General features: G+C 35.4%; 1 protein-coding gene across 3 annotated transcripts in view; it reads right to left on the reverse strand.

Moving 5' to 3' along the window:
* The window catches only part of WDR33 (WD repeat domain 33), a 76889-nt gene that overhangs the window by 38839 nt on the left and 14345 nt on the right, over window positions 1–23705 (reverse strand). For 2 of the 3 annotated variants that reach the window (XM_063306926.1, XM_063306927.1), the window contains 6 exons: window positions 17266–17490; window positions 16733–16801; window positions 15760–15864; window positions 15350–15445; window positions 13116–13267; window positions 11406–11503 (listed from right to left, as the gene is read on the reverse strand). In XM_063306926.1, the coding sequence (XP_063162996.1) occupies window positions 11406–11503; window positions 13116–13267; window positions 15350–15445; window positions 15760–15864; window positions 16733–16801; window positions 17266–17469 (724 nt within the window). In that variant the 5' untranslated portion in view covers window positions 17470–17490. Of the gene's footprint in view, window positions 1–9843; window positions 9950–11405; window positions 11504–13115; window positions 13268–15349; window positions 15446–15759; window positions 15865–16732; window positions 16802–17265; window positions 17491–23705 lie in introns of those variants that run through there. The other variant, XM_063306928.1, reaches the window with a different exon arrangement.

Raw genomic sequence — 23705 nt, forward strand, 5'->3', positions numbered from 1 at the left:
CTGAATCGAATCTTAAGAATATGATTCAGGTTCAAAATTTGGGGTGCTTTGGGGCTGAGCCCTAAACCAAAATGCATGTTTTAATAATTAGATTTGCATTTGCAAATTAATTTGCAATTAAGAGTCCTTAAAATTAAGAGCCATGTTGCGAAAAATGACAGATATCACAATGAATCCATGTTTTAGTTGCTGGCCATTTATAGTTTTGCAATATAACCTATACTTTTGAAAATCTTTGGAAAATTCAGATGGTCCAGAATGTTGCAGCTAGCCAAATGACCAGGTCTCATTTTTTAAAAATCTGCTCCATGGTTACCAGTATAATTTAAAGTGTTGGTTATAATATAAATCGCCTATCTGATTTGAAATCAGGCTACTTGAATTATTTTCTTTCCTAATGATTCTACCTGGTAACCGAGTTCTTCAGAAAAAGTTTTTTTTCCCCCACTCCCAATGGAAATGTAAAAATCCTTCATGGTAGCTGATTATTTGGCTCTGGGATTCAATAATGAGAAAAGTCAGGATAGCTCACTGTCATCCTTCTACTGATAAACTTGATATTTTTATTTAGGGAGATCTTTGGTGTATAAGGCGGCTTTGGTTTTTGAAGTGGAGGGGCAGGAAGATGCGTGGTATTTGTTTTATTTATTACAATAAAATAAAATAATTATTTAATATACATAAACCTGAGTCAGTTTAGAATAAAATAACTTTTCAAGTAAACATTTCAGTAAACAAAATTATTACTAACCACAGATTATCACGAAGTTAAAGCAATCCACTAGAAGACAAATTCTAGGAGTTAATGACTTAGAAGGCCAGAAAAGGTATTTTTCCAAAGGTCCCTGCCAGTATAAACATACTGTATATGTTATTCCTGAGGTACTGTAGGCAATTTCACAGGACAGGTGCCACCAGTGGTCTGCCTCTGTGTTGATAGCAAGCAGTACTCCACTAACTATGACCTCTCCCAAAGATTATGGGTGCCTATGTGGCTGATGTTACTGAAAATGGATTTTAAAACATAACTTGTTTCTTCAGTTGTTTAAGATTATATACAGTAACAGCTACTCCTTACATCTGACTCATAGTGAAATGGCAGCTGGATGCAGATCTTTTAGCTAAAGTGTAATGATGAGAAAGACATTAAGTACTAGCCACTGCATTCTGCAGTAGATTCTAGATCACTCCCAAGAGCAATCCAACATAGTGTTAAAATAATCCTGTTTTGAGGCTTCCAATGTGTAACTTGTAGAGGGCAAGCAATTTTGTCCAAGAACATGTATAGTAGTGAACCAGTCTAAGCTAGTAGTAAGTGTTTTGAGATATAGAGATCAGCTGGATTTTCAGTGCAATAACAGATTCAAAAGCAACACAAAAATGCAAACCTGTTCCTTCTGGACAAGTGTCCGTCCATAATAGGTATTTCTCTAATTTCTGGAAGCAGGAACCAGTCACAGCCCTCATTGACTATGCTTAAGCAGTTGTTTCATCATATGCAACCTCTTCTGAATTCAAGAAATCAAACTGGATGTCATTGGTATATTAATGATACTGTGTCCCAAATCACTGAATGACTATGTCCAGTGTTTTCATAAATATTAAATAGCATTGGAGATCAAACGGCACCTTAAGGAAAAATTTCCTCACAGCAAAGAGATGCTAACATTTCCAAGGGTTATTTTCCAGGTAATATACTCCACAGAGTCTGAAAAAGTTCTGCTGAAAATGTAAAATATAATGGAGGCAGAAAAGGAAGCTTTCTTTCTTGTATTTCCGTAAGAGAAGTATAACAGTAGCTCAATTAACATCAGTCAGATGCCACCTGCACTTAGTTGTCTTTTAACTTGCTTCAGAGCTTGGAGCTATTTAGAAGAGCAGAATTATTCAGGCTTCACAGTATCAGAGGGATACTCGGTAACATTCATGCCTGTTGCCTGCTACATATTTTGCTAATAGTGGCATATACTTAATTAAGGAAAAATCCCCCAGTATATTTACATATCTATTAGATACCATCTTAAGAGGTCCCATCTCCCTTTTGCAGGAGAGGAAAGTTAAGGGATATAAATCCACATTTGGATTTACAATGACCTGATAATGACAAATTGGTTAGTAAAACCTATCCTGTTCTGTGAGAAAAAGACCAAATTAAGGATATCTTCTACTCTGTGGTTTATGCCAATGACTACATGATTCACATGGAGGCCACAGTGGTAAGCAGACTCACTTATAGTGACTTCATACTAAATTCACCCTGGACAACTGATATAGAATTCTCCAGTAAAAAGATAATTTCTGTCGGGTCCGTCAAAGCCACTGTCAGTGGCTTTTTATCTTTTATCTTTAGCATGCCGAATAATCTCACCCAACTCACTCCCACAGCTCTCTGAAATTCATGCTAAATTAAATAATTAACAATCTTAATTTTGTTACAGACCAATTTGACATTAAATAACACCATCACTATGTTGAATGATACAGTAGCTAAGCTATCAAGACTCTGGATGTTAAGGGTAGTTCTGAAACAAGATGATTTGCAGCCATCTACATTTCCTCTTCTGATTCTGTACGTCATTTTCCCCTTTTCTGGCAACTTTCCCTATGGTGATCCTTCAGTGTTTTCCAGCAATGCTACATCTGTGCCAAATGCCTCAATACAAAAAAGAACCTGACCTAAGCAGCCACCCCATTTCAAGCAGTGGAAAGCCCACCCAAATCCACCCAGGTTGCACCTGAAGACACCTTTGTGGGTCTCAGCACAAGAAGCATTTTATAGATAAGAAATAACAGGCAAACACAAATGGCTAACTTACTGTGAGATACTAGAATTTTGTCAAGGGGAATGTAAAATAATATCAAGAGAAGAACTAGTGACAGAGAGATATACCTGTCAATTGTTCTCTAATTTACAATTACTAGGAAGATTTAAAGTAGACAAAATAATGTATGGTTTTGAACACTGTAAGACTGAGTTTGAAAGAGAATTGTGTACAAATATTGAACATGTAATTGCTAAAATGTATAAACTGTTATTGAAACTTGAAACAGAAGAACAAGTGAAAGAATGTATAATAAAGTGGGCTAAAAATTTGGTTATAATATACAGATGAACAATGGGAAATTATGTGGTTGAAAGGATTGAAATTTACACTATGTCATAATCCTAAATAGAATTTTTATAAGTGATGTACCATTGGTATATGTCGCCAGAGAATTGTCTAGAATGTATAAAGGCACTTCAAATTTATGTTAGAAATGTGAACAAGAAAGGACATTTTATCACGTTTGGTGGATGTGTAAAAAAAAGCTAGAAAATCCTGGATTCAAATACATAAACCGATTCAGAGGATTTTAAAAATTAATATACAATTGAGACCAGAGGTCTTTCTTTGGGTATTGATGGACAAATGGTTGGAAAAAAGTCGTGGAACTTTGTTTTTGTACATGATTAACTGCAGCGAGATTATTGCATGCACAAAGATGGAAAGATTTGGCACTACCCACAATGGAGGAATGGTTGGTGAAGATGATGGAACTTGATGAGATGGCTAAATTAACTTCTTTGATCACAGAAAAGACAATATCTACATTTACTGCTGACCGGAAACCCCTTATAGAATTTTTGCAGAAAACAGAAAAAAATGAACTTATGATTTATGATTTTGATGATTAGACAGGCTAGACTATAGAAAGAAGAGCATTATGTTGTAACCAGAGTAAGAGGTAAATTTATGATTGTATTTATAACTGCTATAAAGAAGATTGGAAGCTACTTCTTTGTATCTTTCTTTTCCTTTTCCTTTTCCTTTTCTATTTTCTATTTTTCCTTTTCTTGTGCTTTTAGCTTTCTCTTTGATATCTTTTTTTTTCTTACTTTATTTAGTTTTAGTTTTTATCTTCCTTTTAAAAAATATTTAATAAAAATTATATCTATATCTAGCCCACCCAAATCCAAACATCAACACTCTCAAACATTATTGTATTTTACCCATACAGTTTTCATTCATTGACTCCCAAACAAGAGCTCACCCTGATCAACTAAACTCTCGCTTTTGCAGCTATCTCTAGCTATCTTTATGGTTCCACTCCAATCTCTTATCTGGGAGACAAAACAAAATTGATTACTGACTAAGGAACCAAAAATAAAGGTCAGTCTTTTGTTCTGGGAAGCAGTAAAATGGAAAACACTAAAATGGCACAGTACTGACTGAAGTGCAAGGAGGAAAAAACAATACGAGTAAACCTCTTACATACAGCTCATATCTGAGGGAAGCATGAAAATACTTGCTATTACACAGGTGGTGGCACAACATACATAATTGGATAATTGGCAGTGTATCCTGTTAACTTCAGTATCCTTAGATCAGATAATCAACAAATCCATTTAAAAATGTGCAGCATAAGCATAAATTACTAGCGTACAGACCTAGTATTGGTGATCTTCAAACCTCCCCTACCAAAGAAAAATGTCCACATTGTCAAGAAGTTTCTAATACCTGTTGCAGAACTTCCAATCATTACAGAAAATCCTGGGTCATGTTCTATGGGAGGGAATCGGAACTTTCCAGATGGCATTGGATACAACAGCCACCATTCCTGACCATTAGAATCCTCTAAATCAGACACAGCCTTTGATGCCATTAGTGTCCTAACAGCCAGGAACCACGCTGAGACAAGGAACAGGTCTCTAGTGTTTTATTGTTGCTACATAACAGGGAAATCCTAACAAACTGAAGAAGTGTGGGAAAAACCCAGACATATAAACCCCAAAGGTTAAGGCGGGCCCGATCGGTGTCTCTTGGAATGGCTACCTAATTCCTCAGTGCTACGCATGCGCTTTACAGCCTGGATGGGAGCCCCCTGCTCGCCATCCTTACTCATGACAATTAGAAGTGTAATCATTCAACTTAATTACAGTTTCAACCTGCCTCCTATATTTCAGGCAATTAATAATAATGAACAAATTTGTCAAGTTTCAAATGATGAAGCAGGAAATGATACTCTGCTAATCCTGAATGCTTGTCAACTTCCATCTGCTTAAACAAAAGTTTTTCTCTGGATTAAATCTAAGGTTATGAAAACAGATTGTTTGTATAACAGGACTTCCCTTGCTCAACTCCTTGAATGAGTCCCAAATCTACTAGGGCTCCCCCAACACTGAGGGATTATGAAGGGGTGAAGGAAGAATATGTTTCGTAGGTGGATGCCATTTTGCTAGTAGAATAGCATCACCAGATAGCTCAGGATGTTAGGAAATCTAAGGCTGTAAATAATACTTGTTTGTGTGGTTCTACTTTTGGAGAATACATGAAAGTGGGATGCTTTGTAACTCTGTAATTTACTGCAATTGGCTTGAATACCTGATTGTACTGCTTTCAAGACAACACAGGAAAAGCATTTATTCTCTCTTGATGACAGATACATGATCTGTATTTTAATCTGAAGTACGTATTCTCTCTCACTTGAACTATCATTTTAGCCCATGCCACAACACATGAAATCATCCCATGTATAACTACTACTCAGAGCACAGTACAGCTTACCTATGCAGACTGTACAGATAGAAATGGTTTTGTATGATAAGCTTAAGTGGGTCAATACATGCAATAGCATGTCATGCAAATCCATTAACTCCATCATGGTTGGGGCATGAGAGAGGGAAACCCAAAATCTAAATAGTAATCAGAGCAATTGTTAGTCAAACTTTTTCTCTCCTTGGTCAGTTCTGTTATGCAGACCTGGAAGGCAGTTATCATGAAATTAAACCTCTATCCTTTTTACATTTCTCTGGGCACAAGTGACCTGTAAGCCTTACCCCATCCTGCTGACAGTGACTCAGAATCCAACTGGGACATCTTGGTTTTTTTTTTCTTTTTAACTGTATTTTATACATCACACCCAAATGGAGCAGTTTGATATTTCACCAGGACAGGACGAGTTTTTCCCATTCTCTGTTGCCAGATCACCAAGTATGTAATTATCCAGAGTGTAGAACAGCAGACTGGGCTCAAGTGTGATTTGTGAACACAGCCATACAGTTACATCACATACAGTACCACACAATCATACTCTAAGATATGAAAACTGATGATTTAGTAGCAAACTACCCAGATCCTAGCGTGTTCACATATACATGCTGATGGAATCCAGACCTGCCTAATGGGAGGCCACCAAATTCTGCATGACTGCAATTCAATGTGGATAATATATTAATGTACTGTAGGTTCATATTATGAATTCCTGGGGAACTGTGCAGCCATAGTCCTTTTTGACTGAATGGTACTCCTAGCCATTGCTGCAATTTTAAGTTCTCAGCTGCTTCATTCTTACCTGAAGTACCCAAACCTACAAGCCTGCATTATCACAGTAGTGGTGTCACACGCCCTTGCAAATTTCTGAAGAAATTGTAACAGCAATATCCTTTGGGAACTCTCTATTAAACACACCTCTCTAGAAGAGAGAGAGCCCAAGTGTGCTATCAAACTGTGCTTTTTGCACATTCCCTTTGCAGCTTCAGAACAAACAGCAAGTCAATGAAAACCAAGGTATGCATTATTAGGCTATAGATTTTTTCTGCTGCAAAGCTGGACCATCAGAAAAGCTGAATGAAGAAAAATTGATGGCTATGAATTATGGTGCTGGAGAAAATTGTTGAAAACACCTTGGATTGCAAGAATAACAAATAATACAATATTTATAATAGAGGGGAGTAAATGCAGGCTGCTCACTGAAGCACAAATAATGAAACTAAAACAAACATTTTAGACATATAACAAAAAAGCAAGTCATTGGAAAAGATGCTGGTACTTGGAAAAATTGAAGACAAAAAAGATGCCAATAAAAGACAAGATAGATACTACCACTGATAATTCAAACATGAACTTAAAAGAACTCAAAGCAGCACTGACTGAAAGGCAATCCTAGTGATGTCTATTGAGTCATGAATAGTCAGAAGAGACTGAATAACTGAACAATGTAAGGGATAATATGATTTTCTATGGGTTTGGGCACAAAACCTCTAAATCTATATTAGATTTTTAAAAAGAACTATGAAATCTCAAAAACATTTTTTTAAAAGCCCAGAAAATTTCATGCTACTTCTTCGAGTTACGTTATGATGTTCCTTATGACCCTGAGCCACACCAAAAGTGGATTAGGAAAAAAGGGTGGCCGCTGACCACAAAAAGGTCCCTTAACATGTTCTAGAATATCTAGTTTCTACAACATTATTTCAGCACATCAGTGTTATTAAAAATAAAAAAAGAGAAAAAAAGCAATAAATATAATTTGTCCTTCCAGTATAGTAACGTATCAATGGCTTCAAGCTCTTCATCATGACTGATTTAGAAGCCAAACTGAAATATATACAAGAATAGCATATAAGTATGCATGAAAGTATAAGAGCAAATTTCATGACTTCAGACAAAAGAAGGTTGGACTAGAATCAGAGAAATCAAGAAATCAGAGACAGGTGAATTCTTGTTTAAAGCCAGAAAACTTCTTAGGGTTTTCCAACCAAGAACCACCTATTTGCTTGCTAACAATCACCTATGTTAGTAAATGCACTGGATTAATTTGTATGATTGTTTTGGACTCCAACGCTTATGCTTATGTTTCCAAGTGTGTTAATTATGGAGCCAGTCATCTCTGATTTAGATGTAATAATGAAGTCTGGTTTGCTTTAAGCCAAGGACTCTACATTTGTACATGACAAAATGAGGAAGGGAAATGTTGAGAAGACACTTGATCCCTAAACTTAGTCATATTGTATTTATGAAGTCATGAATGACATCTGAATTGAACCATGTAGTGCTCTAGAAGGCAACACTTAATCTAATCGATACATAAAGGACAACACTGAGTTCCCCCCCCCCGATATCTGAACGTAATGGCCTCTATTTAAGTCAAATTCACATAATTTTCTCTGCAGACCAGTGTATTCTATATAATATACATCCAAGATGAATACAGGCTTATTCCTATAAGAAATTCCTAAATAACGTATCTGATAATGGAAGCAAATCCTCCAGAATTAGCCTACATGGAGCACTTCATTATTTACCCCTATCAAGTTTACAAACATTGTGAATGAACTCATAGAGAGTACAGTACTGACAAGAATATAATTTCATATTGGAATATAGACTTACGTAATTTATGATTCTTCCCTCTCCAATACAGATTTTATTGGAAACCTTTTCTTTAACCCCAGTAGCATAAAGATATGAATAGTATATGATCTATTACTTTCAGACTTTCTGGCTTTAAATATTTCCTTCTACATTTGTCTGTAAGGGACCTGAATTGTTGCATGGGAATCCAGAAGTTTTTTTACAGTAGCTCCTTCAAATGTCATTATTCCATTGCATTGAATTGGCAGTAAGAGCTAGAAGATGTCCATGCAAGGGATGACAAATAGCAATTAGTGGTCTTATGCATTTCAAAGGAACTTATCCACTATTATGGATCACCCAATTAGAAAAAAAATCTGATAAAACTTCTGAGGCATTGCTCACAAAATGAAAAATCCTATTGTCTTACAATACCAGCAATATATTTATGGCATAACTTCACTCCCCATAACTTCTGAAGAACGGGGAAACAGTAAAAAGTAAAAGTGAGTTTTTGCTAGCTAATAAAGTACTAAAATGTTGTAAACATTCACTTGGGGGCTGCCACATACATATCGTTAGGAAAAGCTCCTATCAAGATATATTAATTTTTTTGATAAGCAGCATGCCCACTCATGTAATATGGATGTATCGGCTCTATTTCTTTAGAGCTGATATATCTGTATTAGGTAACTTTAAATGTTTTAATAGAAAGTTATTTTATTTTTGACAAATTATTTCTATATTAAAAATTATCAAGAGGAAAGACAGGCAGTACAAGGTATACCATAATCTGAATTGTTAATATCGTAACATCAGATTTTCCTTAAAAATACTATGGTGGGCAATCCTAAATGTCCTAAATGTCACAGAATGGCTTTCAAGTTTATTCTAACTTTTCGTATTTCTTTGCTTTGCTAACGGCTTAACTGATACAAACGTTTATATCTTAATAAGTATCTTCTGTATTTGGAGTACAAGTCTGCAAGATATACCTTCATTGCTGGCCACTCACTCCACTGGAATACAAACAGACAGACCTTAGAACAGATGTGTACCAAGTATATTAAGTGCCCTGATTAAATTATTAATAACTCCTGTGTTAGAATTTTTAAGTAAACACCTGATTTTCACAGCACAATCATAATCTACAGTCAGTTATAAGTAACTTTTGCTTACCTGATATTCTTCTATTTGTTTCCTAAACAGAGTGATTAAGTACTAAGGCTACCATATTTGGGCTGCAAAAATGAATAAACTGCAGTAAAGGGTTAGTATTTTCTGTATTTCTTTACTGCCATCTAGTGGCCAACTGGATTTTTGCAAACCAGTTATGGTAGCCCTAGGAAACAGCTAAATTGGGAGAACAGATTTTTAAAACTGTATAAATAGAATTGTGGCATCTTTCAGTAGATTGGAATGGTAGAAGACATATAGAAGCTTTTAAAAAGTTTCCTATGCAAGAGTTATTAAAGGCTTTGTATATTTAGAATTTGAAGGAAAATGTTCTTTTCTAGCTACTGCAAAGGACCAGGATGAAAAGTATGTATTTTTTGCTTTCTGATGAGCAGTATTGTAAGCATTCATATTATTGCCCAAATCAGCAACAAATGACTGGTGAACTACACATGAACAACAGGATTCTATGGCTGCATATCCTACACATATTTACATAAAAATACCAAAGAACACAGGCTTTAATATATTCAGGTTATTTTTTTCATTATCAAACATACTTTAAGAGTTTATATCCAATGGATAAGGGAAAAAATGAAGCTATGTGCCATCTGCCAATGGTTTTCTTCTGCAGCCACCATTGGCCCACATCTCTCAATCTGTGGTTGAAAAATTGGAAGCGCTTTGGGAATGATGTGCAATGTAGTACAGAACACTGTAAATGTAGTTAGTAAGACTGCACTCCACCCCACCCCATGTAAGAGCAACTGAATATCCAAACCAAGATCTTTTGAGTTCAGTTTTTATAAAGTTTTACCTAAGTTCAACTAAGCTCAGTGGAGCTTACTTACATATAAATATACTGTGACAAGGCTGCTAAATGTAATTGCTTCTATTTAATTCATAGTATGAATATAGCCTCAAACTGTGAAAAGATATAAGTTGGACTGCTTTTCAATGCTCCCATTTTTTTGTCATGAGGTGTTTGATTGAATTGCAATAAATAAAGATATTCCCTTGTTTCGGTTTTATACATCAAATAAACGTAGCGTATAGTCCATTAAAGTAGAAATAAGACACGTTCAGGATCTGAAGTGTGCAAATGTTTGGGGAAAAAAAAAGATATGACAATTCAGAAGACCTGAAGACTGGGGATGTGTTTCTTACAATTTTCAATAAATATTTCTTGGAAATTGTTTGTATTTTTTTAAAGCACCATAGGGGTACTTTCCTTAGATTAGATTTAAAAATGTCTTTACAATAGTTTGTGAGCCAAAGTATTTGCTGATGATGTATCAAAAGAAACCCAATGCAAAATAAGGGCGTTTCTGAAAAACAGTAGTCTTCGGATAGTTGCTGTTTATCTTCTACCTTACAATGTCAATCCAGGTCTAAAACTATGCTAGCAATTCTACCTAAGGTTCATTTCTCAGTAATATGAAATCAGTGCTAATGTACCAAATATAATGAAAATAAAAGCAGTAGAATGACAACTTTTTATCTTCTTGGTCCAAAATTGCTTTCACACCCTTAATAATTCTAAGAATATTTTTAAACATTTTCTTTCTTTTAAAAATGCATTATCTAACTTCCGTTTATTAAAAGGTAAGGTAACATATACTCTAAAACTGTGTAGTGACCACATAAGTTGCAAAGTCAAGGGATTCCAGGTATGCTGTTTGTGTGTTTTTTACTTGCTGAAAAGCTCTATTTCCCAAAAGGTGGTATAAACCTGACATATTCAAAAGTAAAAATATAAAAATGGCAAGAGTCAAAAAGTTAGGGGCAAATAATAGTCTCCTTGAGTGACTGCTTTTGGAATAACTTATTGTAAAAGCTGGATACTGAAACATTAGATTAATAATTCAGTCTGAATTCCTAAATAGATGTTTCAACAATGCTGGGGATAGAAATAACCACAGTACAAATAGCTCCAATGAGAACAACAAAGTTAGGATATAAATAGTACTGAATTTCGAAATTTTTGTGATATAACTTTTTGAAGGATTAAGAAAGTGGTGTCAGAGTGGAAAGAAGTTTGTACAGGTCTTATTGGGCAATTAAAGAATTTTCCCCTTCTGACATATCCCAATCAGTACTTTTTTATAAACATACCTCGAAGAATTCTCTCCTCATGGCAACGGAGAAAGTCCCAGATTCTAACAGTGCCGTCATCAGAGCACGTAGCAAATTTATTATCCGTAGGTGAGAAACTGTTACATGAAGACACACAGCAGGGGAAAGAAGTCAGCATTTAACAGATCATCTAAACTTCTTAGGGCAAAATTTAGCTCAAGTGTTAAAATATATTGATGGAGGCATCTGAATATATTGTGCATGGCAAATTAAAACTTCATCCTGTTGGCATAACTGAGTCCATTTATAAAAGATAAGTTCTCATACAGACAACTGTGGAGCAAAGTAGTTATTTTTGAATTTTGTTCCTCAGCTAAATGGAGATAACTTCTGCAGAACTTATACTTTGCCATGTGTACCCTTGGCTGAATGGATCATTGCTTTCTGTTGTATTTGTTTAAAAATGCAAAACTGACAAAAGCAAGCATTTCTACTTTTGAAATAAACATAGAAAAAGGAATCCTGGAAAAGTTAATAATAGATATAATTCTTTGTCCATGGACTTCCTGTAATAAGAGAAATGGAAGGGCTAGTACTCTTTGATTATTTAAAAATCATGTAGGACCAACATATATATATATTTTTTTAAAAAGCATTTTGATAAGACTGAGCACTCTAATGAAATACAACCACCATGGAAGAAGCTTCAGAAATGGTGAAGCTTGGTATAAAATATGAAGATATGGTTTGCAGATGCTTATGGAGTTATATTAGTTATGGATGGATAGTACTGACTTTCTAATCACTTAAGAAGCATCTATTTGGATTGCCTGAACATGGTCCCCTTGACATATGTGGAACTTAAGTGTATGTGAAGAAATCCATTTCATAGCTACTTTAGTTTAGCCCTACATGAAATCACTTCTTGTTAAACTTTACAAGGAAATATTGAATCAAGATGGAAAGTGACAAGTTCAGTGGAAAGTACTTCAGGGATAATTATCTTCTCCAGTGGACAGCACAGTACCAAAATCCAAGGTTTAATTTGTTTCTCCAGTTCAGGCAGAGTTTAATTTTTTAAAAAAATCTTTTTTTTATTCCTTGCTTAGAATATTAACATTCTTCACATGCATCTACTTATGTTTGCACAACCAGAGCATTGACACTGAACCAGGAAGGTGTCCTAAAAATGTCTCATTAGCTTTAGATTCCAAACTTGAAGAACACAATCAGTATTAAACATGACTTCTGAAGGTGGAAATCTCTGTTGATCCTTCATGCTATTGGACATGTTGGCCTCACCAAGCCAAGCAGTTCTTCACTTTATTTAGCTTTCTAATATTTTGAGAACTATGGAGCTGTTTTTATTTCCGGATTATATTTTATTCAATTGTATTTTTAAAGACTGAATTCTTTATTTGGAATGAAATAGTCATCTTACACAATAGCATAAAAAAAGAATATCTAATATACATTGTGACCATATATAAATGAAACCAATACCAATGCAAAATGCAGCAGAAAAATACATCTCTAACATATTGCAGAGGCAGATACTGGGACAACACTATTTCAGAGAAATGCCAGCAAATCTGTGAAATCATGGAAACAAAAGAAAATATGTTCATGTGGTGTGAGACATCTCTCAGAATCTGACAATACCCATGCATGTTGGCACCCAGAATACACTTAGAGAATGGTTTAACCATGGAAATAGTAACTACAGAAAATTGTATATTGTGTATAAACCTGGCCTCTCTAATCGCCTCCTTATGTGCCTGGAACATCTTGACGTTGTTCATGTTGGACTGCCAATACTTCACATATCCCCCATGGTCTGCTGTCAACATCCACATATCATTGTGTGACCATGTCATAGCCCTTACTGGACTGTCATGAGCCTGCAAAGTCAGAAAGAACAATTCTAGTGAATTCAAAAACAATTACTTTGGTGAAACCATAAACACTTTTGTTAGAAGTATTGCAGGCACATATAGAAAAGAAAATGAAGTATATATACATTCACACATAATTTTAATGGTAGTTGTATCATTTATTTTATTTATATATGCATATTTATTTATTTATTTATTTACTATCCTGCCTTTATTGTTTCTATAAATAACTCAAGGTGGCGAACGTACCAAATACTTCTTCCTCCTCCTATAATTTCTCATTTTAAAAAAATTCCTGAAACTACTGTATGTATAATATTTGAATGCTTTGCATCCTGAAACTTAGGATAACATAACTCTCATACTCAATTTTAGCTTCATAATAATTCTATGAGGAAGACAAAAGAGATTTACTGAATATTGTATTTATCATGCTTGTGATGATCTCGGTGGGACCAGGATGGAGGTGGTACGTTCATCCTGGCATCCTTGATCTCTGTGATTTTCAATACCATTGATCATGATATACTTCTGGACCAACTCAGGCTGTTGCAGTGGTTCTCTTCCTTCCTCCAGAGTCAGTTCCAGTAGGTATTAACGGGTGGAAAAGGTCTAGCCATAAGTCACTGCTTTGCAGGGTTCCACAAGCTATACTCTCTCCTCATTTTGATTTAACATCTATATAAAGTGAGGTCATATGAATGCATGGAGTCAAATTATTATCAATATGCTGGTGATTCAGTTGTGAATCTCAATCCCTGGCTAACCAAGTGAGTTTTCAAGGTTCTTTCTCAGTGTCTGGAGGCTGTGGGGGCCTAGATAGGGAGAAACAGGCTTAGGCTCAACCTTAAAAAGATTTAAGTGGTTGCGGATTTTAAACCCCTACCCAGACCTGGGATTTTCCATAAGTGGCTCTGGATGGTATCATATAGCCCCAGACGGAACTCATGCACAACTGGGAGTTCACCTAGGCTCTTGGCTCCTACTTGAACAGCAGGTAGCAGCTGTGACTAAGTCACCGTTTGCACAAATACATCTTGTCTGCCAATTGCACCCATTCCTGGATTAGAAGGCCCTAACGGTCACTCATGGCTTGATCAACTCCCATTCAGATTACTGCAATGTGCTCTACACAGAGCTGTCTTTGGAGACAATTCAGAAACTGCAGCTAATCCAAACTGCAATGGTGCAGACAGTTATAGATGCACCTCAGTACACCCATGTAACGTAATTACTGTGCAAGCTGCACTGGCTCCAAGTAGATTTTTGGGTGCAATTCAAGGTGCAGGTCATTATCTATAAAGTCCTTCATGGCACAGAGCTGGGTTATTTGCAGGACTACCTGTCTTGAATTATTTCTGCCCATCCCATCAGATCAAACAGGGATAGCACGTTTTGGATCCCCTTAATTAAACTTCTGATGGGTCCCAGGAAGCATGGGACCTATGGAACAGCATATAATATTTATTTATTTATTTAATAAATTTATATGGCCACCCAACTCACACACAGTGACTCTGGGTAGCTTACAAAATTAATATAACTGAGATTTGGATGGCTCTGACTTTAATGGCCTTCAGTAAGGTATTAAAAACTTGGCTTTTCTTGTGGGCATTGAGCTAAGAAGTGAGCATGTTTTGGGGTGTGGGTATGAATGTACATAATGGGTTTTGGGTTTTTTGTAGATTTTTTTGTTTGTTTTAATTTGTTTATTGCCCAGAGCTGTACATCAACTCTGTGGAGACTTGAGCATGGGTCTCCCCAATTCTAGGTCAATTCTCTAGCCATGATATCACACTAAATCTATTATCACAGGTTGAAAAGCATTATAAGTTATGCTACTTAGCATGGTTAGCGTTTTGTCAGAAGATATACATTTATGGTCAGCAATTACTCTACAACAGAAAAGAACTCTCTCTCATATTAGAAGGACAATGCACATGATTTAAAGGAAGTTATAAAAATCTTGATGGTCAAAAAATATAAAGCTAGAAATATTTCACTCTTAATATTTCCCATATACCTAAAATTGTTACAACCAATACCACTGAAAAATTAACAGTTCACAAAATTTATATATTGATTTACCTGTAATATTGTTTCGAAGTTAAAAGTAAGCCCATTCCATAAAGTGAATTCTCCACTAGAAGCCCCAGTGACCAAGCGTCTTCCTTCAGGTGTCCACTGTAATAGTGAACATGAATTAAGGGTGTGTTAGTATACAAATTGTTAGCATATCGCTGCAGAAATTATTGTGAGATAGACTATACTCAAAAGTATATTTTGCAGAGCTACCTATGTTGCTATGCTTTTTTCTATTTATAAACCCAGAGTCAAACACTACTTTTTGTCCTATGCCCTATTATCAATATTTTGAATTTAATAAAATAACAGTTTCAACAAAACATGCAGTTATGTAAAATAGATAAAAAGTCAGTATTTACATGTAGTTTTAAGTGATTTGACATAATACCATACATTATTAACATAATACTTACTCTAACAACAAAAACTGGACATTTTACTTTATTGGTAGATGTCCTAACAAATTTTGTTGTTACAGCATTCATAGGGTTATTCAACATTCCTATAGGTGGGACCAACTAGAAGAAGAAAAAAAGACGGTTATATTGACTTAATCAAAGCAATGAAATCCTCAGACAATAGTTTTTATTTATTTATTAATTATTTAAATTTATATCACTGCCCATCTCCCCCAACGGAGGAGTTTGGTTTATGAGCTTATATTACTGAAAATATAAAAATCCACCTCCAATCAAAAGCTCTGAGTGCAAACCCAGAGCACTTCCAAAAGCATGTATTAAATACATGGCAAGTAATGATTTAATCTTAAATTTAAAACACAAATTTAATCTTAATTACATTTAAACTTATGGTAAAATTAAATGTAGTTTTTCTCCTAACCCACCAAAATTTGGGACTACAGACAATAATATGTCACTTAATGGTGAGATGTAGCTCTCAGCTTGAAAAAGGATGCATATTCCTGATTGAAGCCAAGCAGGGTCAACTTTTATGACTGTGTCTTGAGCACAGTCAAGCATTCTACTGATTCTAAAAGCCTTTTTTTCACAGTTTGATCCACAGATTCTGCTGCACAAGTCAAAGGCACTAGAGCTTGCATAATGGATATCTGGATGTTGTTGCCAATTCCTGCACCACTTTCTGAGCATTTTTTCTATTTCCCTATCGCTGAAAACTACCTTCAAATGATATAGGGAACTCTCCAAAATAGGTTGCAATAGATACATAGAACAAGTGAAGTACTTGGTCACATACAAGCAAAGCACCTTTTGAATATGATGACCTTGTTTCAGACAGACTTTTCAAATTAGGCTTCTTTAACATAAATGTCCATCCTTATTTGCCTCTCCCACCATTACAGGAAGTCTTAAAGTCTTTCAGGATGGCATCAAATAAATGTACCAAGGACGAAAAAAGTATACTCACATCATTATAATATCCTCCATCAGGCTGAATTGCCCGCATATCCTGTTGGTCTCTTTGCCATACTCTATTCTGAAAAGCCAATTTGGAATAATTGAGAAACTAGTTTGCAGTTCATACCCTCCCATCTACAGTTGAGTGTATGGGAAAAGTAAAGGAAGCACTGGTGTTTCTTTCTTTTCTCTTTTCAAAAATTATTTTAAGATTTAGGGCTTCCACTGATGCTACTGCTACTGATGACTTTCAGGAAATGTGGCCAGAGGGAACATCAGGGGCTATAAAAAGGCAATTCAGGGACTGCAAGCAATTCTGGGGTTTCCGATTACTTATTCTAGCTCAAAGATACTTGTTGATTTTGAAGGGACTGAAAATAAGTACTTTTTATTCTTTTTGCAGGGTATTTTTGATGTGATTTTTTTTTAATGTATAATGTACAAGAAATAACTCAAATCTGGTAACAGAGTTATTTTCCTTTTCTACATTAAGTCTGGCATTCCAAGCACTATATATCCAATTACAGATAAAGATGAACATACCTCTAAATATTTTATAACAGAAGGATTATAGTCTATAGTTTTTCGGTTCACTGCTTTTCTCATACGCTTTCCATCAAAAGTGAGCTGTTGCATCGCTTGCTGCTGAGCAAAATCAGGTCTCTTATAGAATAATTGCCGAGGGGCCTGGTGCTGAAACTTTGGCATATGGAAAAAACGTGGCGGTGAGCCAATCTCTGTGGCCATGATGACTTTTTCTTAGAAAATCTAAAACAAAACAACAAAATCAAGCAATTATAACAAAGAACAAAATTAAGCAATTAAAAATAAATGCCAAATGTAAGACACCTGAAGCATTTCTCAAGTAATCAAGATAGCATTTTATTTCATTCTTTAGAAGAATGGCAACCTAAGCTATGTGAGTATGCATCAATGTCAAAAATAATTTTGTATTTAAAATAAAAAGTCTGATACTGAATTTAACTTAGAAATCATTTATGGACTCTAATTTTACACATAGACTTGTACTATTTCTGAAGTTTAGGTTTTTCTTTATGTAAGGCTTTAAATCTTAGATCTTGCATGATCTGATAAGGAGTTTGATTTGAAACCTGTTGTTTATTCTGATTGACAACTGATATTGGCTGCCTTTGCTAATTATTGAATATTAATTTGATTTTAATAATGATTTCAAAGTGCTAAGTTATTTTCATATGCAGTACTAATGTTAATTTAGAAAATTCTTATGCAGTTTTATATGGCTTCCAAATCTCTTTTCTTTTTTGTTCCCTTTTTCCTTTCCTCTCCCTTTTTTCTTAGTTGTGCTTTCATATATCTGTTAATATACAAAATAACAACAAAACATGTTCAGTGACTGAGGCCTCGCCTGCTTTTAATTTGTATCACATGCATGTAAGGAGGAGTGGGGGTTGATTGTCCAGTCACATCTGCCACTGATTGCCCCTGGAGATGCCCATGAATGTGATACCATGTACAGTTGGTGGGGAAAAAAATCCGTTCAGTTTGTTACAACTCCCCAATATTCTTCCATCCCAAGCTTCTCTTCTTTCCTCCACTATTATCTCATAATTTGTTGGAAAACTGTCTTTAGCTTTTCTTTCTTTCAGTTTTTCTTTTTCTATTCTTAGTGTGTGTTGTTTCAATTTCCATTCAATCCCCTCCAAAATAAACATCTAGTGTTAAAATAAACTCCAGTTGTAACAGTTGCATACAAACAGTATTTAATAAACATAGATTGTGAGGTTATAGAGAACACACAGGGGGGAAAAAAAATCTAAAGCACTGCATGCGCACACACAATGACAAATATTTGATCGCTTGTTACATTATGTTATCAGAAACAGATTTTATTCATAAGATTGTAAGAACAGAACTGCTGGATCAGATCCAGGCCTAACTTCATCCAGCCTTGTTTTTCACAATGGACAATCAGATAACTCTGTGGTGCTCACAAGCAGGAGGTGGAGATAGACCCATGTCAAACCATTACTCCCTCACAACTGTTATTTGGAGGAATGCTACTCCAAACCCAAAGCTAACACTGAATCTTTAAGACTAATAGCTGTTGAAATACCTGTCTCCCTATAAATTTATCCAAGTCAACTTTAAGGCTGATCAGGTTAGTGGCCATCATATCTCATAGTAATGAATTTCACAGGTTGTGTGCTTTATGAAGACCTGTTTACTTTTATCATTACTCTTGTAATGACTTCCTGGATTGGCCATCAGTATCCATAGCTGAGTTTAAAGATCTTATTGTCCAATTAAAACCAGATTTTAATTTAAGATTTTATCCCCCCAGAATAAGGGAAAATAAAGACTGGTGGGCCCCAGTTTTGGCCACCTTATTTAAACACATTAATAACACCGGACAATTTCCATCTGACTGGAATCAGGCCATTGTTGTACCAATATACAAAAATAAAGGACATAGACTCAACCCTACAAATTATAGGCCTATCGGTTTATTAAATACAATAAATAAACTTTATGCCAGATTTTTGTACACAAAGTTAGTGGATTGGGTACAAAATGAAAATATTATTTCTGAAGAACAGGCCGGATTTAGGGAGGAACGGTCAACACTAGATCATTGTTTGGTTCTTTACCATTTGGCAGAAAAATATTCTAACAACCCCCCCCCCCCCCCGTGGTTCCCTTTTTGCAACCTTTGTTGATTTTAAGTGAGCTTTTGGTCTAATAACAAGGGAGAGATTGTGGGATAGTCTGAGACATTCCACGATTGACAAAAGGCTGATACGTTTTAAGGGTACTCCTATGCACCTCCGACTATGTCCATGTGGCAATGGCTCAACAGAAACCCTAAGCCATATGTTATTATACTGTTCCCTATACAAGGACTCTAGACAGATCCTTATTTATCTGTAAGCTGCCCAGAGTCGTCGTATCTGAGATGGGCGGTAGAGAAATATGACAAATAAATAAATCCAATATTGAAGAAATTTCCAGGCAGGGAGTATGATTCCTATTTAATGCTACTTCTTTCAGACAAGGACCCGAAAATATCCTCCCAGGTTGCCCAGTTTTGTGCTATCATCTGCAGAAAATGCCACACCATTACTTAGGTTTAGAATTTCTTAACGTATTTTATTTCAACTTTAGTATTTTTATTCTTAATCAATTTTAGATTGTATCATACTAATTGTTTTTCTGTTATATATATATATATATATATGCATGCATGCATGCAACATAAGTGTTTTGGAGCAATCCCTGCAAGGAACTAAGTATCTGAAACACCCCTGGACACTAACCTAAGAGAGATAGTTTTGCCCAGCTCCCATTGCTCGTAAATAAGAAAGGCATAGTACAGGCAAAATACTAGCAAGTACTGGCTTTGACCTACCTACAATTTTCCTATTTGTGAAATGTGTAAACTGGTGAAGCCCAAAGTCACTGGTTCTTAAATGTGCTCCAAAAACAAACAAACATACAAAAGCCCAACACAAAACACCTTCAAGTACTTGTTTTCAGAGTCAGCTTAATACATTTTATAGCCTTCCTTACGAGCAAAAAAAAAAAAAAAAAAGTGTGGGATATCCTGGGTAAAGGATTCCTCCAAAATGAAAGTGTCAAGGGCTTTGAAGTAGCAAGGCCTTCCTTGAGGCTCCAGAAACAAAATAAGGCATATCAGATATCCTCCATTCTTATTTTAGAACAGCAGTCTTTTAAATCTTTTAAAAATATTGTAGGAATTGTTGAATCTTTATGAAGATTCAGAATATTTCATTTCTGAAATATTGTAAGTCTTTATCCTTTCATCTGGGTGTTTTACATGAAGATGACCATGAAGACATGATAGTTTCATTGCCTGTTTTTAAAATGTTAGTTGACACAGTAAATATATTGGAACATTCTTATTAGTGGAGAACTCAATGAATCCACATGCTAAGAAGTTTGATGAACAATGGAGGCATTGTTTCAAAATTAAGGATAACTGCATAAACTCTTCTTATAATAATTATACCATGATAATAGATGCACAAGAATTAAGTTAGACTGACCTCTTAATAGGGATTATTACATCAGTGATTAATGGCCGTTGCATTATGGACATGGAAAATGAGTTCTGAAGTTACTAATTTTATTGTTGGGTTGCTAACCTATTTACCAACTAGTGATCACAGATGATGTTAAGTGTGGTACATCAAATATGAATAAAATGGCACTAGCAAAAAATTCTGTGTATTAAAAAAAATCACAACTGGATGATACTTTCTTCATTTTTGCAACATCCAGCACAAATCTTAAAATGCCCACTGATGGAAGTATTCCACAGATGGAAGACTACTATGTAAGAATAATCTCAACTCTACATAAACATGTAAAGAATTACAATTAAAATTCCCCGTGTCCTTATAATTCTTACTGTAAAATATATAAAAGTCTAGCAGCACATTTTAATATGCAGAATCACCTGCTTGGCTCCAAAGTTCCCATCAGGAAAAACAGCTCCTCTTTTCCCTGTAGATCATTTTGAGCCCTATTACAAGGAACAAAACCTTCAGAAGTCTGTGATAGACCATCTAGGTTTCTACTACAGTCTTGCAACAATCCATCTAACCTCTTTTAAAAGATTAGCTTAGTTTTAAGCCTGTTGTCCTGTTTTTACTGGACTGACTTTTAAATTTCTATGCATAACACAATGAAATATTTTTTGTTAAATAAGCATATATTTTCTAGCAAATAAATGCATATACAAATATCTGTGTCTGATACATGTCTGATGATTGCACTGCCTCCTTCTAGACCAAGTAGTTGAGACTGCATAGCAAATGGCAAAACAGAGGGAGAAGCCTTTTGAATAGAAGAGGTGACAAGCATATTTTAGGATGCAATCCTAAGCATGCACACTTGGAAGTGTAGCTTCCTGAAATCAACAGCATTTCTTCCAAATAAACATGTTTTTAACAGATTGTTCACATAAAATTAGACCTGACAATATCAATCAAAATTTTTCAGTTCTCAAGAACTGTAACAGTAGGTTAGATCATCAGTTTACCCAAAGCCATCCATAGTAAAGTTACGGGATTAGGTTTATGTCTTCTGCCAAGAAAAATACCTTTAATTTGGTTCTATGATTTATAAACTATGGTCTTGGTTTGTGAACTCAGCAAACCGTAGTTTACTTTAAAAACACATGTTAATATACCATGACTTAGTATAAACAAAGACAGTATGTAGTTTTTATGTTAACAAAGCCAGAAATAATATAGAGGTGTACCAAGTAAAAATGTCTTTAATAATCAAAAGTGCAATTTTATACCAACTCAAAATAACCACTATTTGTATGTGCATACAGTGCTATATGTTTAGTATTATTTATGTGTAAGCCTCTTAGCTATGATGCACACTCAGACATCAGAGCAAAACTTATTCATAGTCATTTGCAGCTCTTCCTTCTCCTTAACAGATATCCATCCACTGTTACATCTGACATCCCTTTAAAATAACAAAAACAACCTGCAGATCCATGGTGACCCGCCATAACCAGAGAGAATTACATTTCTCCCCTCCAAACCCCTTTTGTTCATTTTTTTTAAAAAATACAAGACTATGGTGACCCAACTGGATAAAGTTTATCAGGGTGGGGGAAGGTGAATTCCTCCCTACTTCTTTTGTTGTAAAAAGTAACCTGTTTTCAGGTAGGATGGGTGATGGTGGTAGAGTAAAAACCAAATCAGAATAGCAAAGTCACTGTTGCATTTTCTGGGGGGTGATGGTGGTAGATGTACTCTGCCTTGATTTGGCTAATTACTGCCTGCTTAATCATAACCATGATCAGAAGCTACAGTTAAAACAGGTAGAAAAACAACAAGCTATGGCCATATATTATAGTTAGAGGCCTTAACCTGAACCCAATTACAATTAGCCATATCCTAATAAACCAAACCAAAATAGTTTTAGTATGATATACTAATAGTTACTAAGAGATAAATAAGGCTTGTTCCAAGATAAATTATTTCAGGATTGCAATTAAATACATACAGCAGAATCCATGAACATCTCAACATTTTGAAAAAAATATCCTCATGTCTAACCTTTATAGAAGGAAAAAATTATGAGAGCATTCTGCAGCTGAAACAATTAAGAATGATTTTTCTGGGTATCTTAGACAATGCCTATGTTTAGACTAATAAATCCTAATGTACAAAAATGAGGTATGAATAGGATGTGAAAGGTCCCCTGCGCAAGCACTGAGTCATGTCTGACCCTTTGGGGGGATGCTGCCGCTTTTGCAACGTTTTCTTGGCAGACTGTAGCGGGGTGGTTTGCCATTGCCTTCCCCAGTCGTCACCTTCCCCAGCAAGCTGGGTACTCATTTTACCGACCTCGGAAGGATGGAAGGCTGAGTTGACCTGAGCCAATTACCCGAGAATCCAGCTTCTGCTGGGATCAAACTCGGGTAGTGGGGAGAGTTTCGGTTGCAATACTGCTGCCTATCACTCTGCACCACAAAAGGCTATATAAAAATGAGGCTGTACAAAAATGAGGTATGAATAGGAAGCTATAGTTAATTATAGGTTTCCATTATGTTCAAATTGAAAACCTGAAACCACTAAAGTTTATTTAATTTGGAAACCATTAATTATAATTCCACTTCATATACTGATTTAAGTTACTAACATCCAATTGTCCGAAGACAACCTTACCTAGTCCATATATGGAAGCAGACCCTATCTCAATGCAGAGACAGGGGAAATGGCAGCTAACAGGCAATGTTTCTTTGTAGTAGGAGGGCTTCTTGCAGGCCTTAATCCTAAGGAAATTCTGAAGAGGTATAGGGGCTATTACTATAGGGGAGGAGTTGAAAAGGCTTTGTGCATAGTTAACAAACATTTAATATAATGTTTTGGATCTTAGCTCATACTGGAAAAAAGTTTTAAGTTATAACAATGGTCAGAATAAGAAGTTACAAAGGCTGTATCTGTGTAGAAAAT

The sequence above is a fragment of the Candoia aspera genome, chromosome 6 (genome assembly GCF_035149785.1).
Source record: "Candoia aspera isolate rCanAsp1 chromosome 6, rCanAsp1.hap2, whole genome shotgun sequence".
In the NCBI taxonomy this organism is placed as follows: Eukaryota; Metazoa; Chordata; class Lepidosauria; order Squamata; family Boidae; genus Candoia; species Candoia aspera.